Source organism: Juglans regia, chromosome 3 (genome assembly GCF_001411555.2).
Source record: "Juglans regia cultivar Chandler chromosome 3, Walnut 2.0, whole genome shotgun sequence".
In the NCBI taxonomy this organism is placed as follows: domain Eukaryota; kingdom Viridiplantae; phylum Streptophyta; class Magnoliopsida; order Fagales; family Juglandaceae; genus Juglans; species Juglans regia.
The window spans coordinates 11,306,631-11,328,595 of record NC_049903.1 but is presented as its reverse complement, the minus strand read 5'-3'; the positions used below and the strand labels follow the sequence as shown (position 1 = coordinate 11,328,595).

Sequence of the window (21,965 nt, the reverse complement as noted above, 5' to 3'; positions counted from 1 at the left end):
AATTATAAAATTTTGTATAAAAATAAATTTTTAAATTGACATATTACGTTAAATTATAAAATTATTTTTATTATGAAATAGATATTAAACTTGTAAGAGCACTCTCACTGAATTATGCAAATACAAATTTAATGGAGGTGTTTAGCTAATAGAGTCTCAAAATGTGTTGCATTGAATTATAAAAATGAAAAAAAGGGATAGCTTTTTGCTACAATAAGTTAGTGCTGTAGGTCAGATTTGATAGTTACTGTAATATCATCAAAAGGAATAAAAAATATTTTCTTCCTTACTTCCTATCATGATTTGGTTGTAGCAATTTTTTGAGAGCTATAATATTATTACTAATTAATATATAGTCAATAGAATGGTAAAATATAATAAAATAAAATAATTTTAAAATTTTAAAAAAATAAATTAATATTATTTTATTATTATATAAAAAATATATAGATAATGTAATATAGAGATTAGATACGAATAAAATAGACAAAAATAAATTAATATCATATTAAATAAACACTTTGAGTTTAGCTTATTCCAACATCTAAAGTGGGCGAAGATTGGGCGTCCTCTGCCGCTGACTAGCTAGTCTAAGGTGTCGTGGCCACGCCTTCTACGTAAAATCGCAAATAAAAGTCACTCTCGTAAAGCCTTTCCAAAGACTTTGGTTCAACTTCATTTATATTTTGCTCTCTCTTGACTCACCGCCCCCCAACCTCCTCTCTCTCTCTCCCCCCGCAACTGGAGCTTGATTTCTGTTCTCAAAGATGTTATTCTCTCGGATTTCGAGGATTCAGAGAACCGGCATAAATGGGTGTCGATGGTTTCTCTTTCACAGACCGGACCACCATCACCAATTCTTTCGTTCCGAGAATCCTCTCCCTCCGACTGAGTCTGCTCAAAAGGTAGCGCCCCTTCCTCGAAATGGAACCCCTTGATTTGTTTTTATTGAGTGAAATGAATCTATTATGTTCTTCGTTGAGCTAGTGTTGTTGTTGTTGTTTGTGTAATGTATTTAACATTCCAAGTCGATTTTTTTAACCGTTTTCCTCTGTAGCCAAACGCAGCAGTATGTTACTGTATTAGGTTCACCTTGGAACATTTAGAAGTAAGGTGAATGGAGTCGAGGGTCATGTGCGTATACAGTGTTTTCCCACGAAGGAATTGATCAGTAGGTGTTATTTGATAGCGGGCTGCTGTTGTCGTCGTTATTTGTAGTGGTAGTGTTGGTGCTGTCTTTTTAGCTTTGAACTTGATGACTGGTTGCATGCTGAGGCTTAGTGGTGATTGTGGATATTTTATGATAATATGGTTTGCATTTGAAATGTATTAGTTTTTTTTGTTGTGAAAAACACCACACCTACACACAACGATAACGAGACAAATAGTGAAATAACTGCAGAAACACAGGAATCAAGTATGCACACATGACACAGTATTTAATGTGGTTCGGCAACGGCCTAAGTCCATAGAGTTGCAAGGGGTTTTATTCCAGAGGAAATTACAATCATACAGTGAGTTACAAGAGCTTTACTCTACTCACACAATCTCAATTCTCTCTCTCTAGGGTTTTTCTTTCTCTCGCAATATGCTCTACACCGTTTCTTGCTTCTTTCTTTTCAATCTAATTCTTTGTGAACATAAAACATAACATATATATAGCAAACGATGATGTAAACTCTAATCTAGCAAAAACAAGGTTCTTCACTCGAGTGGGTGTCGAGCGTGCCGCGAGCTAACAACCAATCCAACATTGGCTCAAGCGGATTGTTGAGCGAGCTCTCTGTCCAAGCTTTGCTCGAGCCAACTGTTGAGCGCGTCTCGAGTGAACTCACTGCCTAAGATTTGCTCGAGCGTCAGGTTGAGCGGCAGTCGAGCAAACACTCTGTTTGCGCCTTTTCCAACTCACAAAACCAATCAAGCTCCGTAACCCAACACTTTTATGATAGAGCTCTTATAAAATGGCATATTTTTGCTGGTTCTATAAATGTAATACCATTTTCATTAATATTCATTATGGTTTGCTGTGATTAGTAGGTTTTGGGCTGTAGAGAAACTTTTTCCCGGGATTTGCCTGCCTTGCATGGTTTCAGCCATGACATCCATCATCAGAGCAGCTCCATAGTTGAGGTAATGTGTAGAAGTTTCATTGCTTGCTTTCCTGCACATGCCATTATGATTGCAAATATTTGTACGTGCTTATATCTTTTACAGAGGACTCTTGACTTCCAGAAGTCCAAAACTTATTTAATTTCCTATTTGTTCCCATTTTTCCAATCCCTTTTCATAATTTCCCCCTATGTGAGAAAAGCTATAAAATAGATAGGAACCTTGTGCCTTACTCTCATGCATTCTACTGTGGCCCGAGCAAATTTTTGTTTTAAAATATAAATGCATTTCAGTTTGGCTGGACATTGATTGTTTCTTTGATACTTGGCCGTGCAATCTTAGATCACTCTTCCTTGCCTATTTTGATGTTCAAATTGTTGCTATTTTTTTTAATGTATGACTAAGCACTTCTTGTGGTTCAAAAGTGCAATAGTCGCTCACAAATGTTACATTCTAGTAAGATTTTATTTGTCTTTAAGATTTAACACAAGGGCTTACTTATATGAATTTTTATTAATGTATCGTGAAATGAGTTTTGAGGATCTTACTCCAATAAGATCACTTATGTTTGCAAATTTCAAGCAACATAATTTATTTAATCATTTCAAATACTCCATGTCAATAGAACATACCGTTGAATTTAAATAATATTTTCTTTGGATGAAAATTTTGAAATTTCTTAGAATTCCCAAATTGGTAAAATTTAAGTTGATGAAATATGTTTTCTGGGCAATGGTTGAAGTATTTAAGTCAATCAATACAAATCCTTTATTATGCTTCAGACTAATACGTTTGGATACTGAGGTGATTTCAGATGATCTGTGAATAATAGTAAAAAAGTAGTGAAAAAGTAATGGATATTAGTAAAAAAATAGTGAATAGTTTGTGAATAGTAGTGAGGTAGTTTGAGGTGATCTTGAGATCACCTCAACTAACCAAACACACCTTAGTGTTCCTGTAGGAAACTAATTTGTTTTCTCCCTTTTAGCTTTATGTTTTGTTCGCTATTTCTCCAGGAACAGCAAGACCCGTTTTCACTTGTTGCTGATGAGTTATCACTTCTTGCTAATAGATTGCGATCAATGGTAGTTGCTGAGGTATCTGATTTTTTTCTTCTTGCTATTATCATTTCTTGCTTAGAAAATGATAATCTTCATGTAACATTCAAACCCGGATTTTGTCTCACCCAGGTCCCCAAGCTTGCATCAGCTGCTGAATACTTATTCAAAATGGGGGCAGAAGGGAAGAGGTTTCGACCCACGGTAATAAGAACATCTTAGAAAGATCTTGAAACTCTCTTTTCTCTCCGTACAAGCTTTCCCTTTTTTTTTTTTGTTCTTTTTTCTTTTGGTTTTTCCTGATGTTGGTGGTGATTCGTTAAGCTTCTGCTATTTGCGAAGATTAAAGTATCATTGTAGCTTTGGGTTTTCGCTGTGGGTTGAAATAGATGGGGTGTTGCAATGAGGTTTTCATCGACCAAAAGCTTTTCGAGTTCAGGAAGGAAAATGATAGGTGGTGGAAAATCATAGAAAGTAGTCACCGTGTTGTGAAATAGATTGCTTTAGATAATGAAGCTATGGGGTGGCTGGGTTCTATGGTGAGGGAATGTGCAGTGTCTAGGGGTGCTCACGAGTTTTTGAGAACTCGTAGAAAAGGAGGCACGGTGCTAATGGTGCGGAAGGGACATAATCACAATGGCAGTTTCATTTATCTTTCAGAGTTTGGTTGTGATAAGAGGAGAGGTTTGATTGTTGTGCCGGAAGGGAGGAAGGGGGAGGGGTGGAAAAATTTCGGTGATACATTAATGGAACTCCATGCATCCTCTGTTTCGGGTAAGAGAACCAGAGCATTTCTTGTTCAAGCAGGTAACTTGAGGATGAACAGAGGAGATGGTGGTGTTGCTCCATTGTCGAAGGCAGGAGGTGAAAGGTCGTACAGTGAGGTGCTAAAGGCAGTGCCTCATGCCGTTAGTGTTGGGGTGTCAGACATGTCCATCTCAGAGGCTATACAGAGACATGAGGGAGATGGCAGTGGGCTGTTGGGGTTGAATGAGGAAACTATTCTGAGGATGTTGATTGGCCTAGAGGAAAAAGTGGGTGCAGTGTTAGAGGAAATTGGTTATTTGAAACGCTGTGTTAAGGGTAAGGCAGAGATGAAGTCTTATCTGGGTCGGGTAACAGGCCATAAGAATGGGCCGTATAACTCGGGTTCGTGGGGCCCAAGTTTGGGCCGGGGCGCTGGTCAAACCAAGGCTTGGAGGGTCTTAACTTGAGCTCCCACCGAAATATCAGGCCAGGAACCGAAACAGGCTTTTGGGGAGTCGATACATAGTCTGCTGGCACCACCACCGGCACAGAAAATTTCGCTGGCCTCCGTCGACCACCTTGGTGTGCCGGTTGAGCTATTCCGATGGGAGGGGTTGGAGGATGGAGAGATTGCGATGGAGCTAGACGCGGTGGAGACTTTGAATGAGGTTGAACCGTTGCCGTCTCTTTAGGTGGGGCTGGGGAGTGGCCAGATTGAGTCGTGTGTGGAGGTCGTAGCCCAAGATGCCATGCCGGTGCAGGCTGTTTCGCCAGTTTTTGGATCATCGAGTCTGGAGGTTCCGATAGATGTGGGGAGCTCGAAACTGGAAATGGATGTGTCATGGGCATAAATCAAGGGAAGATTTTTTCTCTGGAAATGTGGTTACTAGAAATGAACCAAGTTATGTGGGGGGCTCGGAACTGTCTTTGCTTCCCAAAGATAGTGTAGGCGAGGAGGGGGCAGCTGCTCCTCTTTGTACACGTCCTCCTAGTTCTAACCATGGGAGTTGCTCGTCTAATTGGATTTTTAAGAAGGTTGAGGAGCTTAATGATATTTTTGAGGTTTTTTTTGGAGGCTATGAAGAGCAATTTATGGCTCTGATAGTGGCTATTGAAGTTAGCAGATCGAAATCCGCCACAAAACAGGATAGGGAACTTAAACGTTGAATGTGTTCCATCAATTATGACGTTAAGGGAGTAGTGGAAGGGATAAGACCGAAAAGGAGGGGCAAGTTAAGCTTTTTATGAAGCCCAAGATTTTATCTTGGAACATACGGGGACTCAATGATAGTAATAAACGTCTTCGTATCAAAACCTTATTGAGGATGTGGAAGGGTGATGTGGTATGTCTACAAGAAACAAAGTTGCGTCTAATAGATACAAATATTGTGCATAGCTTATGGGGATGCTCGCATGTGGGTTGGTCTTATTTGGCCTCATTGTGAGCTTCAGGTGGTGTTTTATTAATGTGGGATAGAAGAGTGGTTGAGGCGATCGAGGAGTGTGTTGGTGAGTTCTCTGTTTCGATTTTATTCAAAAATGTGTGATGGATAGGAATGGGCTTTTGTAGGGTGTTATGGTCCAAACAAGGGCTGTGATAGGCGAAGGTTGTGGGAGGAATTGGCGGGTATATACTCATTATGGGATGTGCCGTGGTGTATGGGAGCTGATTTCAACATTACCCGCTTTCCTAGTGAACGTTCAGGGCATCATCGGCATTCTAGGGCCATGGAGGAATTTTCTGAGCTCATTTTTTATCTGGATCTTATGGACCTTCCCTTGGTGGGGGGTGAGTACACATGGTCTAACGGTTGGGCTTGGTCGAAATTGGATAGATTCATTGTCTCTCTGTCATGGGAAGCTCACTATTCAGAAGTAAGTCAAAAAAGATTAACTCGAGTCAGTTCAGATCATTTTCCCATTCTCCTAGATTGTGGGGGCATTCATAGGGGCCGCCAGTACTTTAAGTTTGATAACATGTGGCTAACAACGAATGGGTTTGTAGACACGGTGCGTGCCTAGTGGGCGTTGTATCAGTTTAGTGGCACGCCAAGTTTCATTTTAGCAACCAAGTTTAAGGCTCTAAAACAAGATCTGAAAAAATGGAACTTGGAAGTTTTTGGTCACACAGACAATCAAAAGTCTACTTTGTTGGAGGAATTGCAGGAGATAGAGGGTAGGGAATTATTGGGAGATGCCTCGGAGGAGGTATTGGTGAGGAAGGGCACTGTGGTGGCAGAGTTGGAGAGGGTTTTGTTGTCAGAGGAGATATCATGGCGTCAAAAATCCAAGGCTCTTTGGTTGAAAGAAGGAGATAGGTGTACAAAGTTCTTTCACAAAGTGGCTAATTCACATCGTCGAAACAATGCTATTGAGTCGCTTCATTCTAGTACTCAGGTGTTATCCTCTCCTCCAGAATTAGAACATCATATTGTACATTATTATGAGAATCTTCTCACCGAATCGGCAAATTGGAGGCCGAAGCTTGATGCTTTGTCTTTTGAAGCAATTGATCCGCAATATGTGAGTATTATGGATAGACCGTTCGATGAAGAAGAGATTTTCAAGGTCATCACTGGTATGGCTAAGGATAAAGCGCCAGGCCGGAATGGTTTCTCAATAGGTTTCTTCCAAACTTGTTGGGATGTTGTGAAAGGTGATGTTTTGCAGGTGTTCAGTGAATTCCATGCTTTTCATAAGTTTGAAAAATCCCTTAATGCGACTTTTATTGCCCCCATCCCCAAGAAACACGGGGCTTCAATTATTGAGGATTTTCGTCCAATAAGTTTGGTTAGTAGTGTTTACAAGATTATTTCGAAGGTTCTTGGCAACCGGATTAGTCCAGTGTTGGAAAATATTATATCCAAGCCTCAGAATGCTTTTATTCATGGGAGACATATTCTTGATTTTGTGCTCATAGCAAATGAGAGCCTAGATGCTAGATTGCGGGAGGGAAGTCCAGGTATTCTATGCAAGCTGGACATAGAGAAGGCTTATGATCATGTGAATTGGGAATTCCTCTTGTACCTGCTTGAGAGGTGTGGCTTTGGAAATAGGTGGATTTCTTGGACGAGGCATTGTATTTCAACTGCCCCGATTCTCAGTTTTAGTTAATGGCACTCTTGCTGGTTTTTTTGATAGCTCGAGGGGTTTGCGACGGGGAGATCCGTTATCTCCTCTTCTATTTGTCATCGTTATGAAGGCATTGAGTAAGATGGTGCAAGTTACTGTTGATGAGGGTTTTTTATCAGGTTTTAAGGTGGGAAATGGCTCTGGTGGCCCATTTATCATCTCACTTCCTTTTGCAGATGACACTCTAGTATTCTGCGAAGCGGATAGTAGTCAGGTCCAAACTCTAAGGGCATTGTTACTTTGCTTCGAAGCAGTGTCAGGACTTAAGGTGAACCTTAGCAAATCTGTGATAGTACCGGTGGGTGAGGTTCATTATATTCGCAGTCTTGCAAGTCTTTTGGATTGCAGGGTGTCCTCTTTTCTTATGAAATATTTAGGCCTTTCGTTAGGAGCATCTTTCAAGAGTAGAGTTATTTGGGATGGGGTGGTGGAGAAGATAGAGAAAAGGCAGGCGGGATGGAAAATTGTGTATTTATCAAAAGGGGGGCGTCTTACTCTTATTAAGAGCACACTCACTAACCTGCCCACATATTTCCTATCTCTTTTCCCTATGCCTGCAGGGGTGGCGAATCAGATTGAGAAAATTTTTAGGGCATTCTTATGGGGAGGCTTAGGGGAGGAGAAGAAATTCCACCTAGTTAGTTGGAAGACGGTATGTGCCCCAATTGTGAATGGTAGGTTGGGTGTTTGCAACTTGAGAACCTTTAATAAAGCACTATTGGGGAAATGGCTTTGGAGATATCATCGGGAGATGAGAGCATTGTGGAAGGAAACTGTAGACGCGAGATATGGTGTTGCATGGGGCGGATGGTGTTCCAACGAATTGAGGGGGGTATGGAGTGGGGTTATGGAAGTATATAAGGAATGGGTGGATATGTTTTAAAAATCATATTCGCTTTGAAGTCGGTGAGGGTAACCGAATCCATGTTTGGCAAGATGTGTGGTGTGGAGATCAGACTTTGAAAAGGGTTTTTCCGGCTTTATATCGTATTGCAGCTAATAGGGAGGTTTTAGTGGCTGATGTGCGGTTATTTTCTCATTGTTCGCATCAGTGCAATATTTTGTTTAATAGGGATTTTCACGATTGGGAACTAGATATGGTTACTGAATTTTTCAGCCTATTACATTCCTCGGGGACTACTAGGGCACAACATGATAGTTTGAAGTGGAGGTTTAAGGATCATAAGTTATGTACTGTTAAGGTGTATTATAACCTTTTGATAACACAGGACCATACTCCATTCCCTTGGAAGAACATCTGGAGATCTCGTGTGCCTTCCAAAGTTGCTTTCTTTGTTTGGAATGCCGCCCTTGGGAAGATCTTGACCACCGACAATTTGAAGAAGAGATTATGTGTTGTGATGAATTGGTGCTACATGTGCAAAAAGAATGAAGAATCAGTGGATCATCTCTTACTACATTGTGAGGTAACAAGGGTGTTGTGGGATGAGATCTTTCGGAGGGTTGGTGTCGCTTGGGTAATGCCTTTGAGGGTGGTGGATTTGATGGGTTGTTGGAGGAATTGGCAAGGCTGTCGTCAAGTGGCAGCAATATGGAAGATGATTCCGTTGTGTATCATGTGGTGCACTTGGATGGAAAGGAATGCGTGCTGTTTTGAAGACAATGAACGTACAGTGGTGGAGCTGAAGAATTTCTTTTTAAATACTTTATTGCTTTGGTTTTCTGCTATTGTTTTAATTGGGGATAACATTCATGACTTCTTGTCTTTAGTTCATCGCTCTTAGAAAGTATTTAGGTGTTCTGTGGTATACTTCCAGTGTACATGGCTTAGGCCTTTTTCATTAATAAAATTTATCTCTTGCGTATCAAAAAAAAAAAAAAAATAAGAACATCTTTTTGTGCTAAATTTGAGGTTTTCTCCACTTCTTGTATGGTTGCTTGTTTGTTATGTTATTACTTACAGCAACTTATGCTTTGACAGTGAATCCCAAATTTGCTTCTCTTGATGTGAGAGGAAACAATTCAAACAAATTTGTTGGGCCACTGCTAATACATGCACTTTATCCACTTTTTCCCCCTTTATAATAATACTATGATCTAAAAAGGATTTTGAGGCTGAGGCTATTGTCTCAAGTCTCTGGTATGACGCAAAGAGACTTTACCAGCTAAACTAGTTGGTCCTCAAACAGTTTTTAATTCTCAGCGATACATCTGTAGGATCAAAAAACCTAATCTTCTGTTGATATAATATGAAGAGGAGGCTGAGGGGACAGGTTAAAAAAATTAGTCTGGTCTGTATATTATTTTGTACTTAATTAGATTAGATTGACTTAATTGTTAGATTAGATTCACTTAATTATTTTGTACTTTTGTTTCACGACATAATTTTTTATTTTTTATTTTTAATTAATTTGGATATTATATATAACTGCTTATGGATCACACTAGTGACATGGTGTTTCACCTCAGCTATTGTTTTGGAAATCTATGCTAGCTATAGCTACACAGTTTATAAGTTTACTCTTTTTTTTTTTGTAGCATTCATCTTTCATGTATGGAATGACATAAAGATATTCTATGCAGGTTTTATTATTGATGGCAACAGCTTTGAATGTGTCTGTACCAAAACCATATCTCAGTGGACCCGGAGATGTTTTGACTAAGGAACTACGTGCCAGACAGCAATCTATAGCTGAGATCACTGAGATGATTCATGTCAGTTATGATGCTTCTGTCAAATCTCTTGTGCAATATTTTGATGATGCTGATATATAAATGGGTTATCAGTCCTCAGGGAATAAATATGGACTGATAATTCCAGTCACTTATATTTTTATTGTTGCTCATTCAGTCGTTTATCTTTGTTTTCCACCTACTAGTGGTTTTAAATATGCTATTTTATTCCGTGTCCATGTTGTAGCAAGACTGAAAAGATCTTATAGTATAGTTATTGTTCTTCTCATTTCATTTTGAATGTTTGCAAAATGGCTAACAATCTACCAGTAAAGGTGCATTAGTCTATTCAACCACTTCAAGAGCTGGAGCCTGGAGTATAGAAGGGCAATGAGCCCCCTTAATTTTTTTTTCTCTTTTCTTTTCTCCTGCTGTTTACATGTTTATTCCACCCTTCGTTTCTCACATTCTATGCCATATTTCTGCTGTCTTTTTTAGGGCAGCTCAGCTCTGAATATAGTCCACTTTGTCAGCCCATGCCACTCAATGTAACTTGTGGAACATGTTAGGTGGGTAGAAAGATCACTCCAAAATAAAATGGTTTTTTTAAATGAAGAACAAAGAGCCAACAGAACAATACTTTCTGAGTCCGATTGATTGCAGTTAGTTACTACTAATTCATTATGAAGTGATTGTAAGGGATAAGATTTTTATCAACAGAGTTCTGGTATGTGTCATCCATGTATATTTGAAATGGCCCTGAAGAAAGCCATTGACTATCCTGTTGGCTTTTTCCTCTATTTTGCTGCAAGTAGTTGTAATGTTCCTCTCATGTCAGGAACCACCTTCATTATCGCTTTGAGACTGACGTAATTGTGTCATTGTTTTTAGGTGGCAAGCCTTCTACATGATGATGTCTTGGATGATGCAGATACGAGACGTGGTATAGGATCATTAAATTTTGTCATGGGCAATAAGGTACATTTTCTCTTAAATTGGTAAATTTTCCTTCTTTTTTTTTTTTTTTTGTTTTTTAATTTCTCAAACATAAAAATTTGTTATGTATCTCTGCTTTCTATATTTTCAAGTGTGGAATTCTGTTTATGGGCTTTTAAAGAGTTATAGACCATATCGAGGGTTTTTCCCTCTGGTAAAAAATATTATGGCTGTTTTTTCCCCTGTGATGTATACTTAGTTTTAGTGTAGAGTAGTTTGCCTAATTTGTTGTTGTTCCTTCTCATTCATTTCGAATGCAGTTAGCAGTGTTAGCAGGCGATTTTCTGCTCTCTCGAGCTTGTGTGGCACTCGCCTCATTGAAAAACACAGAGGTATCACGTTACTTCTATATTAATGAAACATGTTTTTTTTTTTTTTCTTTTTTTCTGTAAGTACTTCCTTAATGAACACATTGAACTTGATTGAAAAATGATACAGAGGTACACTTTTTTTTTTCCAATATGGTTCATCACTGTTATCTTTAGGTTGTATCATTACTGGCAAAAGTTGTAGAGCATCTTGTGACGGGTGAAACCATGCAAATGACTACGACTTCTCAACAACGTTGTAGGTATCCTGCTCCACCACAATTTCTATCATTTCAAAAGTTTTGGTTGTTCCTTGCACTATAAGTTTTACCGTTACATAGAGCTCTTTAAATGCAATAATTTCTCAGCCACTGAAAGAGCTTTCATTTTTGTCTCTTTTTTTCCATTCTTTTCATTACCCAATCATCTGTGTGTTCTTGCTAATACCTTGTATTACTTTATTATTTCTTTCCTTTAATGACCACTATCTTAGATCATCTGACTCTGGTTCGTCCCATAATTACTTCAATGCAAGATGGACCAAAAATTTTTCATGCACAGCCTACCTAGATCCACTACTAAGATGATGGTTTCTCAATTTGTGTCACTGGTTCTACAGTTTGAATCTTGTCTACTTTGTGAGTTCCTGAATAAAAATTCTGCCTGCCGTATTTTTTTTTTAAAAAAAAGGTTGTCTGCCTTCCTTATAGATATAAAAAAAAGGATGTCTTGCATAAAAAATGGCTGCCTTCTGTTTGTGCATGCTTATTGGCATTATCAGTTCAAATTTTATAGGCGTCATAACTTCCCTGCAGGCAATGGTTTCCTTCTTGGGCTTATTCTACGTGGAAAGTGTCTCACACACATGCACATACATACTCACGCAATAGAGTTGTAGAAGACTCTCATGAATGCCTGTGATTATCTGGCAAGAATGGATCTTGGGTGATACTGGAGATTTATAATCTATATTTGAATTGTGAGTAGTTTTACTAGCAGAAATGAGCTATCTAATTATCTATAAGCAGTTCCATTAGCAAACAACTTTTAGTGAGCTCTTATCTTAGGGTACTATTTACACTACTGCAGTTATAGCAATGAAAGAGTTAGGGCAATTTTGTCTTTTCATTTTTTACAATTTCAGTTTTAATGAACACCAAACTTTATCTGTAGCTCCTGTATTTCTTGAGTATATATTAATTTTGTGATAATGGCATCCTTTTGGAGTTTGCAGCATGGAATATTATATGCAGAAAACATACTACAAGACGGCATCACTAATTTCCAACAGCTGCAAGGCGATTGCCCTTCTTGCGGGGCAGACTGCAGAAGTTGCAATGTTGGCTTATGAGTATGGCAGAAATCTGGTATGTAAATTTTTAGTTCTTTTGTCTGTTACTTACTTCAAGGAAAGGCTTAGAGAGTGATGGAAATAGAAAATGAGCGATCCTTCCTAATTTCTAGTTACTAGGCCTCTCATTCTATTTTGAATTCAGGAAACATCAAAATTAGAATAAAAGATATTCCATACAGACACCTAAAATGGCAGTAAAAAATAAACTGCACCGAGGAACTTACGAGTTGATTTATGGCTGTGGTAAATGAAAGAGGGTCACCCTTAAGTTTTATTGTAACTAATGACTAGGATTGTTTTGTGCCCAACTTAATGTGCAATATGCTTTTTTTTTTAGTTGTAGGGATCAAGTTGGTGGGTCCAATATAGAAGCAAAATACTGTTATTATGTGAAAGATCTTAACGTTTTGTGTTAAAATGGTAGCAGCAGTAATCTGTACCTTGATTGGTATACAGCTGTATATAGGGTCTGCAAATAATTCTGAACTGGATGCTTCCTTCCCTTGCTCTGGATAAGTTTAAGACAGTTCATTTTCCCTGGGTATCTATATAGATGACATTTGATCTCTTTTCTTTTCTTTCACAGGGATTGGCATTTCAATTGATAGACGACATTCTTGATTTCACAGGCACATCAGCTTCCCTTGGAAAGGGTTCTCTATCTGATATCCGCCATGTAATTCATCTATCTTGTGATATCATTTTCTTATAAGTAATCAAAAACTTTTATTAGAAAAATGCAAAAGCGTTAAAATCTATGGAAACTACCCAAGAAATAAAGTATTTAAAAGGAAAGTTTTAAACTCCTCTTAACTTTGACTCGCAATCCTCAAACTTCTATCAATTTATTTCCAAATACACCATACCATACGGATAGGGACCATTGTCCATGGTATCACAATTTGTCAACTGCCAGGTAATCCTCTCCAATTGGCAGTCTACTATATTTCTGGGCATAACCCAAGTCATCCCAACACGACTGAAAAGGTCATTCCACAACTCAATGGCAATTCACATTGGAGTATAATATCCATCCCTATTAATCATTTTACTTGTTCCCCTTTATCCTCTCATCTCCCTCACCTGTAAAAAGTGTCCAAATTTATTGCACAAATTGAAATGTGACCTTCCTGATGCTTATACCACTCATTGATAATGTCACTTGTTTCTGGATGAAAATTGCTTGAAGCATATTGTTTCATGGAATCCACCTTAACTGTTGAGTGTTTGGCCACAGGTAAAAGTGGCCCGGGCTGCTAGATATATCTAGAAATAACCCGAGTATTGGACCTGCTAGATTTTTTAGCCTTTTCATTTTGATGTTTTCTTTATTCCTTTTATGGCTGTGGTTGTTTCGTACCTGTTTTACACAAACGTTTTCTATATCTATTTGTTTGTTAATTCTATGTATGAATTAAATTTTGGAACTTTCTGAAGCACCTGCGTGCTACATATTCATGATGGTTTTGGTTGCTGATGGACTCAGAAGAAAAAGAAAACTTTAAATCGTTTATTTCAACGTCCGAAGTAGTTGTAATGAGTCTCAGTTCAGTCAAACTTCTAGTTTTTTAAGTTTCATATGTTTGAAACTAAGTACGAAGCTCAGGCCTTTGCCATTAGGCTTATAAGCTTCTTCCCTATCATAAGTTTTTTTTCTTTTCTTTTTAATAAGTCAGGCTTTATATTGGTTTTAGTCAAGTGAAAAATCAAAAGCAGCAAAGATAATGCCATGTCTTAAAACCATAAATAATTGCCAACATATTCATGCCCCCAAAACCAAGGTAATTATCAAATTTATATTTGTCGTCATTGCTTTTTTATGTATATGTATAATATTAAATTACATAATAACTATTAGACCTGTCAGTCTCCTGGATCAATTAACTATCATGGTTTTAGAACATTGATCTCAATTATTTTGTCAGATGCTGCTAAATTTTCAAGTTTCTGTGTACAGCATGCTAGACACGCGTGTATAATTTTTTATATTTTATTGGACCATTCATCAGTAACATATACAATGACAATGCACCTGCCTCTGTTATAATCAAATTAACAAAATAAATAAGTTAACTTTTGTAGGGAATCATAACTGCTCCAATGCTGTTTGCCATGGAAGAGTTCCCTCAGTTGCGTGCAGTTGTTGACCAGGGATTTGATGACCCTGCGAATGTTGATCTCGTAAGTCTATAGAGAATACTTTCTTTTGATTTATTTTATTTTCAGACTGTTGCATGTGATTTGCGACGATTGTTGCTGAAGCAACTACAGGCGATGCACAGTTTCTAATGTTTTTTCTCTTACAAGTTATACCACATAACCTATTAAAAAAAAAAAAGGTTATACTGCTTGCTGTCTTGTAAAGATCAGCTGATTTTAAAATCTTCCAAGTAGGACATAGGGATCCTGAATTCCCATCAAATTTCTACACTATTTGTCATATCTTCGTTTCTCCTGATTTTAGTAACATGGGGCCTGGATATTTGACCTTAGGCACTGTTTTGGACTCTTTATTTGTGCATTTTATCGCTTTTGAATAAATCTCCCCTGCCTTCAGAAATATCAAATATGGCTTTGATCTACAGAATAGCTTCCTTCTAAACCATTTCTTTTGTATTCCTATTTTCAGACTCGTCTGTCTTTATTTTTTGCTCACCTTCACAAGAACCCAATTCCCTAAATCGTTTTCTTTCTGTTCGGTCAATAAAACTGAATAACGGATCATGTTTTCTTGTAAGATATGGGTACAGTAGTGTACTGTATGTAACTTGTATGATTTACTAGTTGCCTTTTGCATTTTTTTTTTTTTTTTATGTAAACTTGATGTGCAAGTTTGTTCAGTCTTACTGTCAAACATGGGCCCGTGTTATTCTGATACTTCAGAATACTCAAAAAAAAAAAAAAGGAAAAAAAAAAATTGTTATCTATCAGAATCCTTTAATGACATTACCATTTCTGATAAGTACATCACAATTCTTCTATTGGATTCGATTTCTGAAAGTTGAACTCTTATCTGAAAAAATTAGGCTCTGGAGTACCTTGGGAAGAGTGGTGGAATACAGAGAGCAAGGGAGCTAGCCACAAAGCATGCCAACCTTGCTGTTGCAGCAATTGATTCTCTCCCCGATAGCGATGATGAAGAAGTAAGAAAATCAAGAAGGGCACTCGTAGATCTCACTCAAAGGGTCATTACCAGAACCAAGTGACAAACAAGACTTGTAATTCACGACTTAAGAAGATAACATTTGTTTCTGTAATGTGAGGGGCAATGCTCCTTGTTTTTATCAATATTCATTCAATCATTCCAATTGTTGTTTTTCAATAATTTCATGAAAATGACTCATGTCTTGTAAATTAAACTCTTAGTTTGGAGTAATGACAACACAGGTGATCTTCTAGTATCTGCTCCAAATGTAGTGACATCTAGTTCTTGCTTTACAAATATGACTTGATTGCTATTGTCCTGACTATTCTTTGAGTTCTCCTGTGTTTGGAAAGTACTTAATTTAAGCAGTCACGATGGATGTCTTATTGACACTGTTCTTGACCACACAAATTGAATAGAAAATGGATCTATTTTAATCAGATTAAATTTAGCTTATTAGATACATCTTCTATCTTCACTAAATCACAATCAATAGCCGCACATATGGGTATATTGAACTCTTAAACTCCAATACAAAAGAACTATTGTGACTTCCTTTCAGCCGATTGAAATCTTATTTCCCCTTATTTCCCATATCCATACTTGTTGAAATCTTATATTCAAAAGTGACTCATCTTCTGATGGTAGTTTACACTCGGCTTAAATTGCATAAGTTTGGGTATTGGGAATACTTAAGGTATTTTCAAAATATTTCACTACTAATTATTTTTTATCACATTTTCACTACTATTCATAGAATACCTGAGAATACCTCACTGCCAAATGACAAATCCGAGAAAATAAAGTAACTAGAGGTTTTTTTTTTGTTATAAACCATCACACAACCATGTTTTGCCATAAAAAGAGCATAGGGATAAGCAGTCTGTAGACCTTTTTAAGAAGTATTATCAGATACAAAGAGTATATAATAGGAAAAAAAAATTATTTACAAACTCATTTATTAATACATCAAATATGTTATTGATATAGAAGCTTGTCGCATTTACGAGTAACAAAATATTGGTAATAAATCTTACAATAAGCAGTGTGTTTACTAAATGATGGTAAGTAATAGAATTCTAACAGAGCTACCATGGGATAAGTTGAAATGTATCTGTTGTATTTAAAAGGTATTATTTTAAGTTAGATAAATATTAATAGATAGATTAAACTCCTTGATACCATAATTATTTTGCCTCTAAAAGTTAAAAGTGAAAAAAAAAAAAAAAAAGCGAGAGAAAGGGGGGGATCAAAATCAAAGTGATTTGTGTGAACCACTATACAGGTAAATGCAGCCATTATCATCACTATCGTTCTCATCTTCATCTCTGATATCGTTATTGAGTTATACAAGTACAGGAAGGAGATGCGGCACATTGCAAAAGCGTCAAACAAACATACAAATTTTAGAATATATATTATCTACTGGAATTCCAAAACCATTTCTACCTATAATTCATGCTTCATGCATGTCCCTCATCATGTGCGTGTCTCGACAGACTGCTTCAGCTATTGAATATATATATCCAGACCCTGCTCATAATTGTATGTTTGATCTTCCAAGACATTAATGTGAGTTTCAAAGGATCCCGGTTACTCCCACTAGTTAAGGAAGACGTCTTGGGAGATGAAAGCAGCCCATGCATTCTACAATCACAGCAAGGTAATGATCCAAATTAAAATTACTCATCAACATTGTTTCACAAACCATGCTTTCAAATTTCTTGCTGTTTTCCTACTTCGTTTTCCATTCCTTATAAGCCATCCTCGTAAAACGTTTTGTTCATGTGCGTGTTTATTGAAGTGCCTGGATTGCATCGAATATTTGCAAGAGAGAACAGTTACCTGGAGAATGGAGAACGCCTTCTCTGCAACATATTTTTGTGGGAGTGTTGCTCCTCTTTGTTGAAGCTTGTCTGGGTGAAGACATAGCCTTGCTTTCTGATAAGCTTTCTTCACTTGTGAGCTGTCTGTTAGGTTTGTTAGGGGTATAGCCTGCCAGCCACTATCAGGCCAGAGAATCTGAATCCGTGTCAAACCAAATGGTTATTTATCAACATGAGTTTCATCCCATTTTAGCCATCAAACCCAAAAAAAAAGAATTCAGAAAAAAGAAGAAACTCAATGGACGAATGAGAAGAAGAAGAGGAAGTCAGAGAATTTTCTATCATGTCAAGCATCAAAGATCTTACTTGATGTAGTTTTGAAATCAGCAGCTTTATGTTGGTTTCTTTGCCAGCAGACCACAACCTTATGTATTCATCATATAGCTCTACTTCCATCTATGGTTTAAAAGAAAGTAAAAGTATAAAATAAAAGCCAATTTCGTGATCAGCTGTAGAAATTTATTGTAATGTACAGAATCTTTTTCGAAATATCGTGAAGATTTTAGTTTAGGTCCTGGTAATGCAATCCTTATTTTTCTAAGAAGCTTACATCTTTTTCTGACTCTTCTTCTTCTTCAGCTGTCCAATTTCTTTTTCCAGCTTCCTGCAAAAGAGGGGGGAAAAGGAGATGTTAAAGTATTGGCATTATCACTACGTACTTCGTCAGTCGCTCTCCATTAATATATATATTATATATATTATATGTATTGACTATGCAAACACCACTGCGAGTCAAAAAACATTACTTTACCTCTGTAGACTGAATCATTCCCTGCCCATGTACAGGTTGATGTGAAAATTCACTTGCAGTAGACCTTCCTGCATTATATTATGTGAAATACTTGTCATTCATCTTCTCGTTGGATTCCTAAGATTCGTCAAAACAAATAACCACATTACCTTCCATTTCAACAGGCTGCTCATTGTCATGGTGTCTTATGCTCAAATCTTTCTCGGTACTATGTGTTTGAGACTTCTCTCTGAACCATGCGATTGTTTCGTCAATAGAAACTGTTTCACTGGTTCCCTCCCTATGGTCACAATTGATCTCTATGACATAAGAGCTCATAACTTCATCGTCTTCTTGTTCGGACAATACATGATCCGGAATCCCGGTTTCAGCCTCGGGGTCCTGATGAAGTGAAGACACAGCTGAGGAAGAGGAGTTGAGCTCTAGATCATCCACAGTAGACACTTTGACACTTCGATATGAATTCGGTTCAATACTAATGGTTTCTGGGGAAGAGACCCGCCGACTTGGGAATCCATTGTAGAAGCTTTTGAAGTTCTCATGGTATTCATTTTCCACGAATTGGTGCTCGGTGTGGAAAGAGCGATTTCGAGGAAAAGCAGGCTTCCCAGCAGCTTGTTTCTTCGCATGTTCTAATTCGGGCATCATAGTGGATGAGTTCCATCTACATGGAACACTGATTGGCCTGCAGTGATCAAGATATATAATCTTAGAAAGTTTTGAATCTTTGATTACTCAGCATTCTTGTGAGTGTTGACTATTGGCTTTCTGAGCTATGAAAAAATTCATAATATCAATTGTTCAGTGACAATTCCCAGATGAGTAATCAAAGATTCAAAACTTAATGACAATTTCCAGCTTAATTACCAGGATTATCTTAATTAGCCAGTAAGGAGAGTACTCACGTGTGATCAATAGTTAATACTCATAAAATGTTTTAGACCAAAGGGAGTCAAGATCTCTAAGGTTTCAATTGAGTACACTTATTTCATCTTATTATTATAATTTTTTTAAATTTCTATATAAAATATAATAAACAATTCAATTTTTTCAAATTTTAAAACAATAATAATATTAAAATATAATATTTTATTCAACTCATTTAAAATTATTTTATCTCATCTCACTGTCTAAATTTAATTTATGTCCAAATTCTAAGGTCAAGGAAGCAGTGAGAGATAGATAATGATTGGGTAATCCATTCAACATTTGATGCTGTAAACAGCAATAAATGCAGAAATCCACTCAAAATGAGATTTGGCTTTGGACCGAATATCGGTTGGAACTAGACCCATTGGATGTGGGACACGTGTCCTATAACAAGATAACATAGGCACGTGTCACTCACTCAATCGATCTAGTTCTAACAGTAATTGGAGCTAAGCTTGGTCTCTCAATATGTTTCTCTTTCTCCATTCTAAATTTTAGAGTCCAGACATGAATATTAGAAGATCCAAAACTAACTAAAAGCATTTATATCTATCTTTTTCGAATCCGACCTTAGAAGATATATTTATAAGATAATTATAGGGATTTAGATTCCAATTTCCCTTACCAACAAAATAGAAATTTAAAAATAAAAATGGGGATTATTTATGCATCTATCTAAGGTACAAGTATATATTTTACTTTCTTTTATATATCAAATCTAATTATCATATTTATATAGAAAAATTATTCTAATCAGTCACTTTCACTATCCCACATCCTATAAAAAACACGATCATACTTTATAAAAAAACACTTTCATACTTTATAAAAAGATTATAGGTGTGAAGTGTGAAAATAAATAATAATTGATGCATAATAAATACATTTATATATGAGTTTCAATTTAGAATTAAGGATTCAAAATAAAAGATAAATTACAACATTAAACTTCTGATTTTCTTGCTGACAATTAATTTCTATTTAGGCTGCGTTTAGTTTATTCAGTCTAATTTTAAATTAAATCTAATATCTAAACATCTAACTCTCAAATTATTAAATTCATTTCAACTCAAAACTTTCACATCAAAACCTTCGCGTAACTTACAAAACGCAGGCTTACACTTTTACGATGCTACCAGAATAAACGTACGACACAACGGTCTATCACCCCCTGCTTTCTCTCCCGCAATTATCGGAGGTTCGGAGCCTAACGACATCGAACTGTCATGCATAATTCTTACAATACTCTTACCAGACATTAAAAACGTAAAGCATAAAACGAGTTTTTAACTTTTATATGGCAAACGAGAGGGACATAAACGTCAAATTTGAGTATCCAAAGCAGAAAGAAGTTAGGAGTCATTCACATGAGTACTGGAGCACATTTCAGTTAAGCTACCTGAGCTTTGAAGCGAAAGAGGACAATGCCACGTCATCTCCGATCATCGGCCGGAGAGGGCTCAACTCTTCCGAGCTTAGAACCGACGAGGAGTTCGACTTCGACTTCGACTTCGCATTCGAATTCGGCCTGGAGCGCTCCCTCGACCTCCTAAGATGATCATCATGATCCGATCCAAATATATCTCCGAAGAACCCCTCACTCCTAGCCGGAATCCTGAAAGCCGGAAGACTCCGTCCGCCCTTCCTCGCTGGAGTCATAGACTCCCTCTGCCGGAAAACCTCCTCGTAGAAATTGGCGGAGCCAGGCTTCACGTAGTCGGCGGAGAATTTTCGCAGAAGAACACTCCGCGGCGGCCCGCCATAGACGTCGGCGAAGTCTTCGGGGTCCAGTGTATCTTCGTTGCCGAAAACGGATCTTCCGGAGGACGTGTCCTCCATGGAACGGCGTCGAGGGAGGGCTGGCATTCCCATGCGCATTCGCCAGGAGTCGTCCATAATATATTAATAGTCCGGTAGCGGAGGCCGGTTGAAGTATATACAGAGATTTGATTAATATACAGTACTGAAAGAAGGACGCTCTACGTGCTTTTATAATATGGAGAGAGACTGGGGACAAAAGGAGCTTTGTGGAAAAGTCAGCAACTTTTTCTTTTCTTCTCTTTAAACAAAGGATTTCTGTGTCCAGTGTGTGGTGGCTAAAGAGGAACCCATACATGGAAACATCAAACAAAGGCGATGATGAATGAAATCTTGATGATGTTTTCCAATATCTTAACAGTAATTACCACACGCTTGCTTACCTGGAAAAATAAAAAAATAAACATGTTTTCGGTTCAATCATGGTTTTTCTGTCCCCACAGGCACAACCTTTTCTTCCCTTTTCTTTTTCGGTTGCTTTTATTTTTCTTAGAGAGTGAGTTTAATAGTGTTGCTTATATATAAACTACATGATGTTGCTAAAAATGATGACAATAAAGCAAACGTAAATAAGACATAATCAAACAAGTAATCACACGATACAAGTTTACGGAGTTTAACAATATGCCTAGTTAGGTCCACAAAGTTGTAAAAGATTTCATTATATAGAAGAATCACAAAATATACTTTTTGGATGATTTTTTATTATTCAAAATGATCATGTTGTACAAAAATAAACATATTTATAGGATTACACGGCAAAAATCTTAATTTTCACTTTTCTACGATATTCGTTCGAGCGAAGTGTCAAGCGAACTCTTTATCTGATTTTCGCTTGAGCACCAAGTTGAACAACTATCAAGAGAATTCTCTATCTGGGCTTTGCTGGAATCCATTGTCGAGCGAATTTTTTATCTTGACGCTTCTTGAGTAAAAAAATAGTGTCAAAAATAGTCTCATTGAAAATCTACTCAAAAATCATAACGAATTATTATTGGACCGGATCAACAAGCCGAGCTGCCGCAATAATAACTCCACAAACTCAACACAGGATTGATTGTAGTAAAGAGTAGTTATTCTAAATATTTATACATATG

At 37.3% G+C, this 21,965-nt stretch overlaps 2 protein-coding genes across 3 annotated transcripts; one reads left to right on the top strand and one right to left on the bottom strand.

Annotated features, from left to right (window-relative positions):
* Nucleotides 1–662: 662 nt before the first annotated feature.
* Nucleotides 663–15,739, top strand: LOC109011071 (solanesyl diphosphate synthase 3, chloroplastic/mitochondrial). Of its 2 annotated transcripts, none has more exons than XM_018992120.2 (12): nt 663–905; nt 2,038–2,130; nt 3,126–3,206; nt 3,300–3,371; nt 9,591–9,722; nt 10,572–10,658; nt 10,937–11,008; nt 11,162–11,243; nt 12,212–12,351; nt 12,925–13,014; nt 14,421–14,519; nt 15,365–15,739. In XM_018992120.2, the coding sequence occupies exons 1-12, from the start codon at nt 768–770 to the stop codon at nt 15,542–15,544; spliced, it is 1,266 nt and encodes a 421-aa protein (XP_018847665.2). In that variant the 5' UTR covers nt 663–767; the 3' UTR covers nt 15,545–15,739. The 2 variants fall into 2 exon arrangements, with proteins under 2 accessions (XP_018847665.2, XP_018847666.2); XM_018992121.2 differs by having other exon boundaries at nt 11,162–11,247; nt 12,219–12,351.
* Nucleotides 15,740–16,761: 1,022 nt separating this feature from the next.
* On the bottom strand, nt 16,762–21,171 carry LOC109011073. Its single transcript, XM_035688329.1, has 7 exons — nt 20,450–21,171; nt 18,270–18,805; nt 18,121–18,188; nt 17,920–17,973; nt 17,676–17,765; nt 17,329–17,505; nt 16,762–17,130 (listed from the first exon to the last, which is right to left on the bottom strand). Exons 1-7 carry the CDS (start codon nt 20,944–20,946, stop codon nt 17,086–17,088), a joined length of 1,467 nt encoding a protein of 488 aa, XP_035544222.1. The 5' UTR covers nt 20,947–21,171; the 3' UTR covers nt 16,762–17,085.
* Between the last annotated feature and the right edge of the window lie 794 nt (nt 21,172–21,965).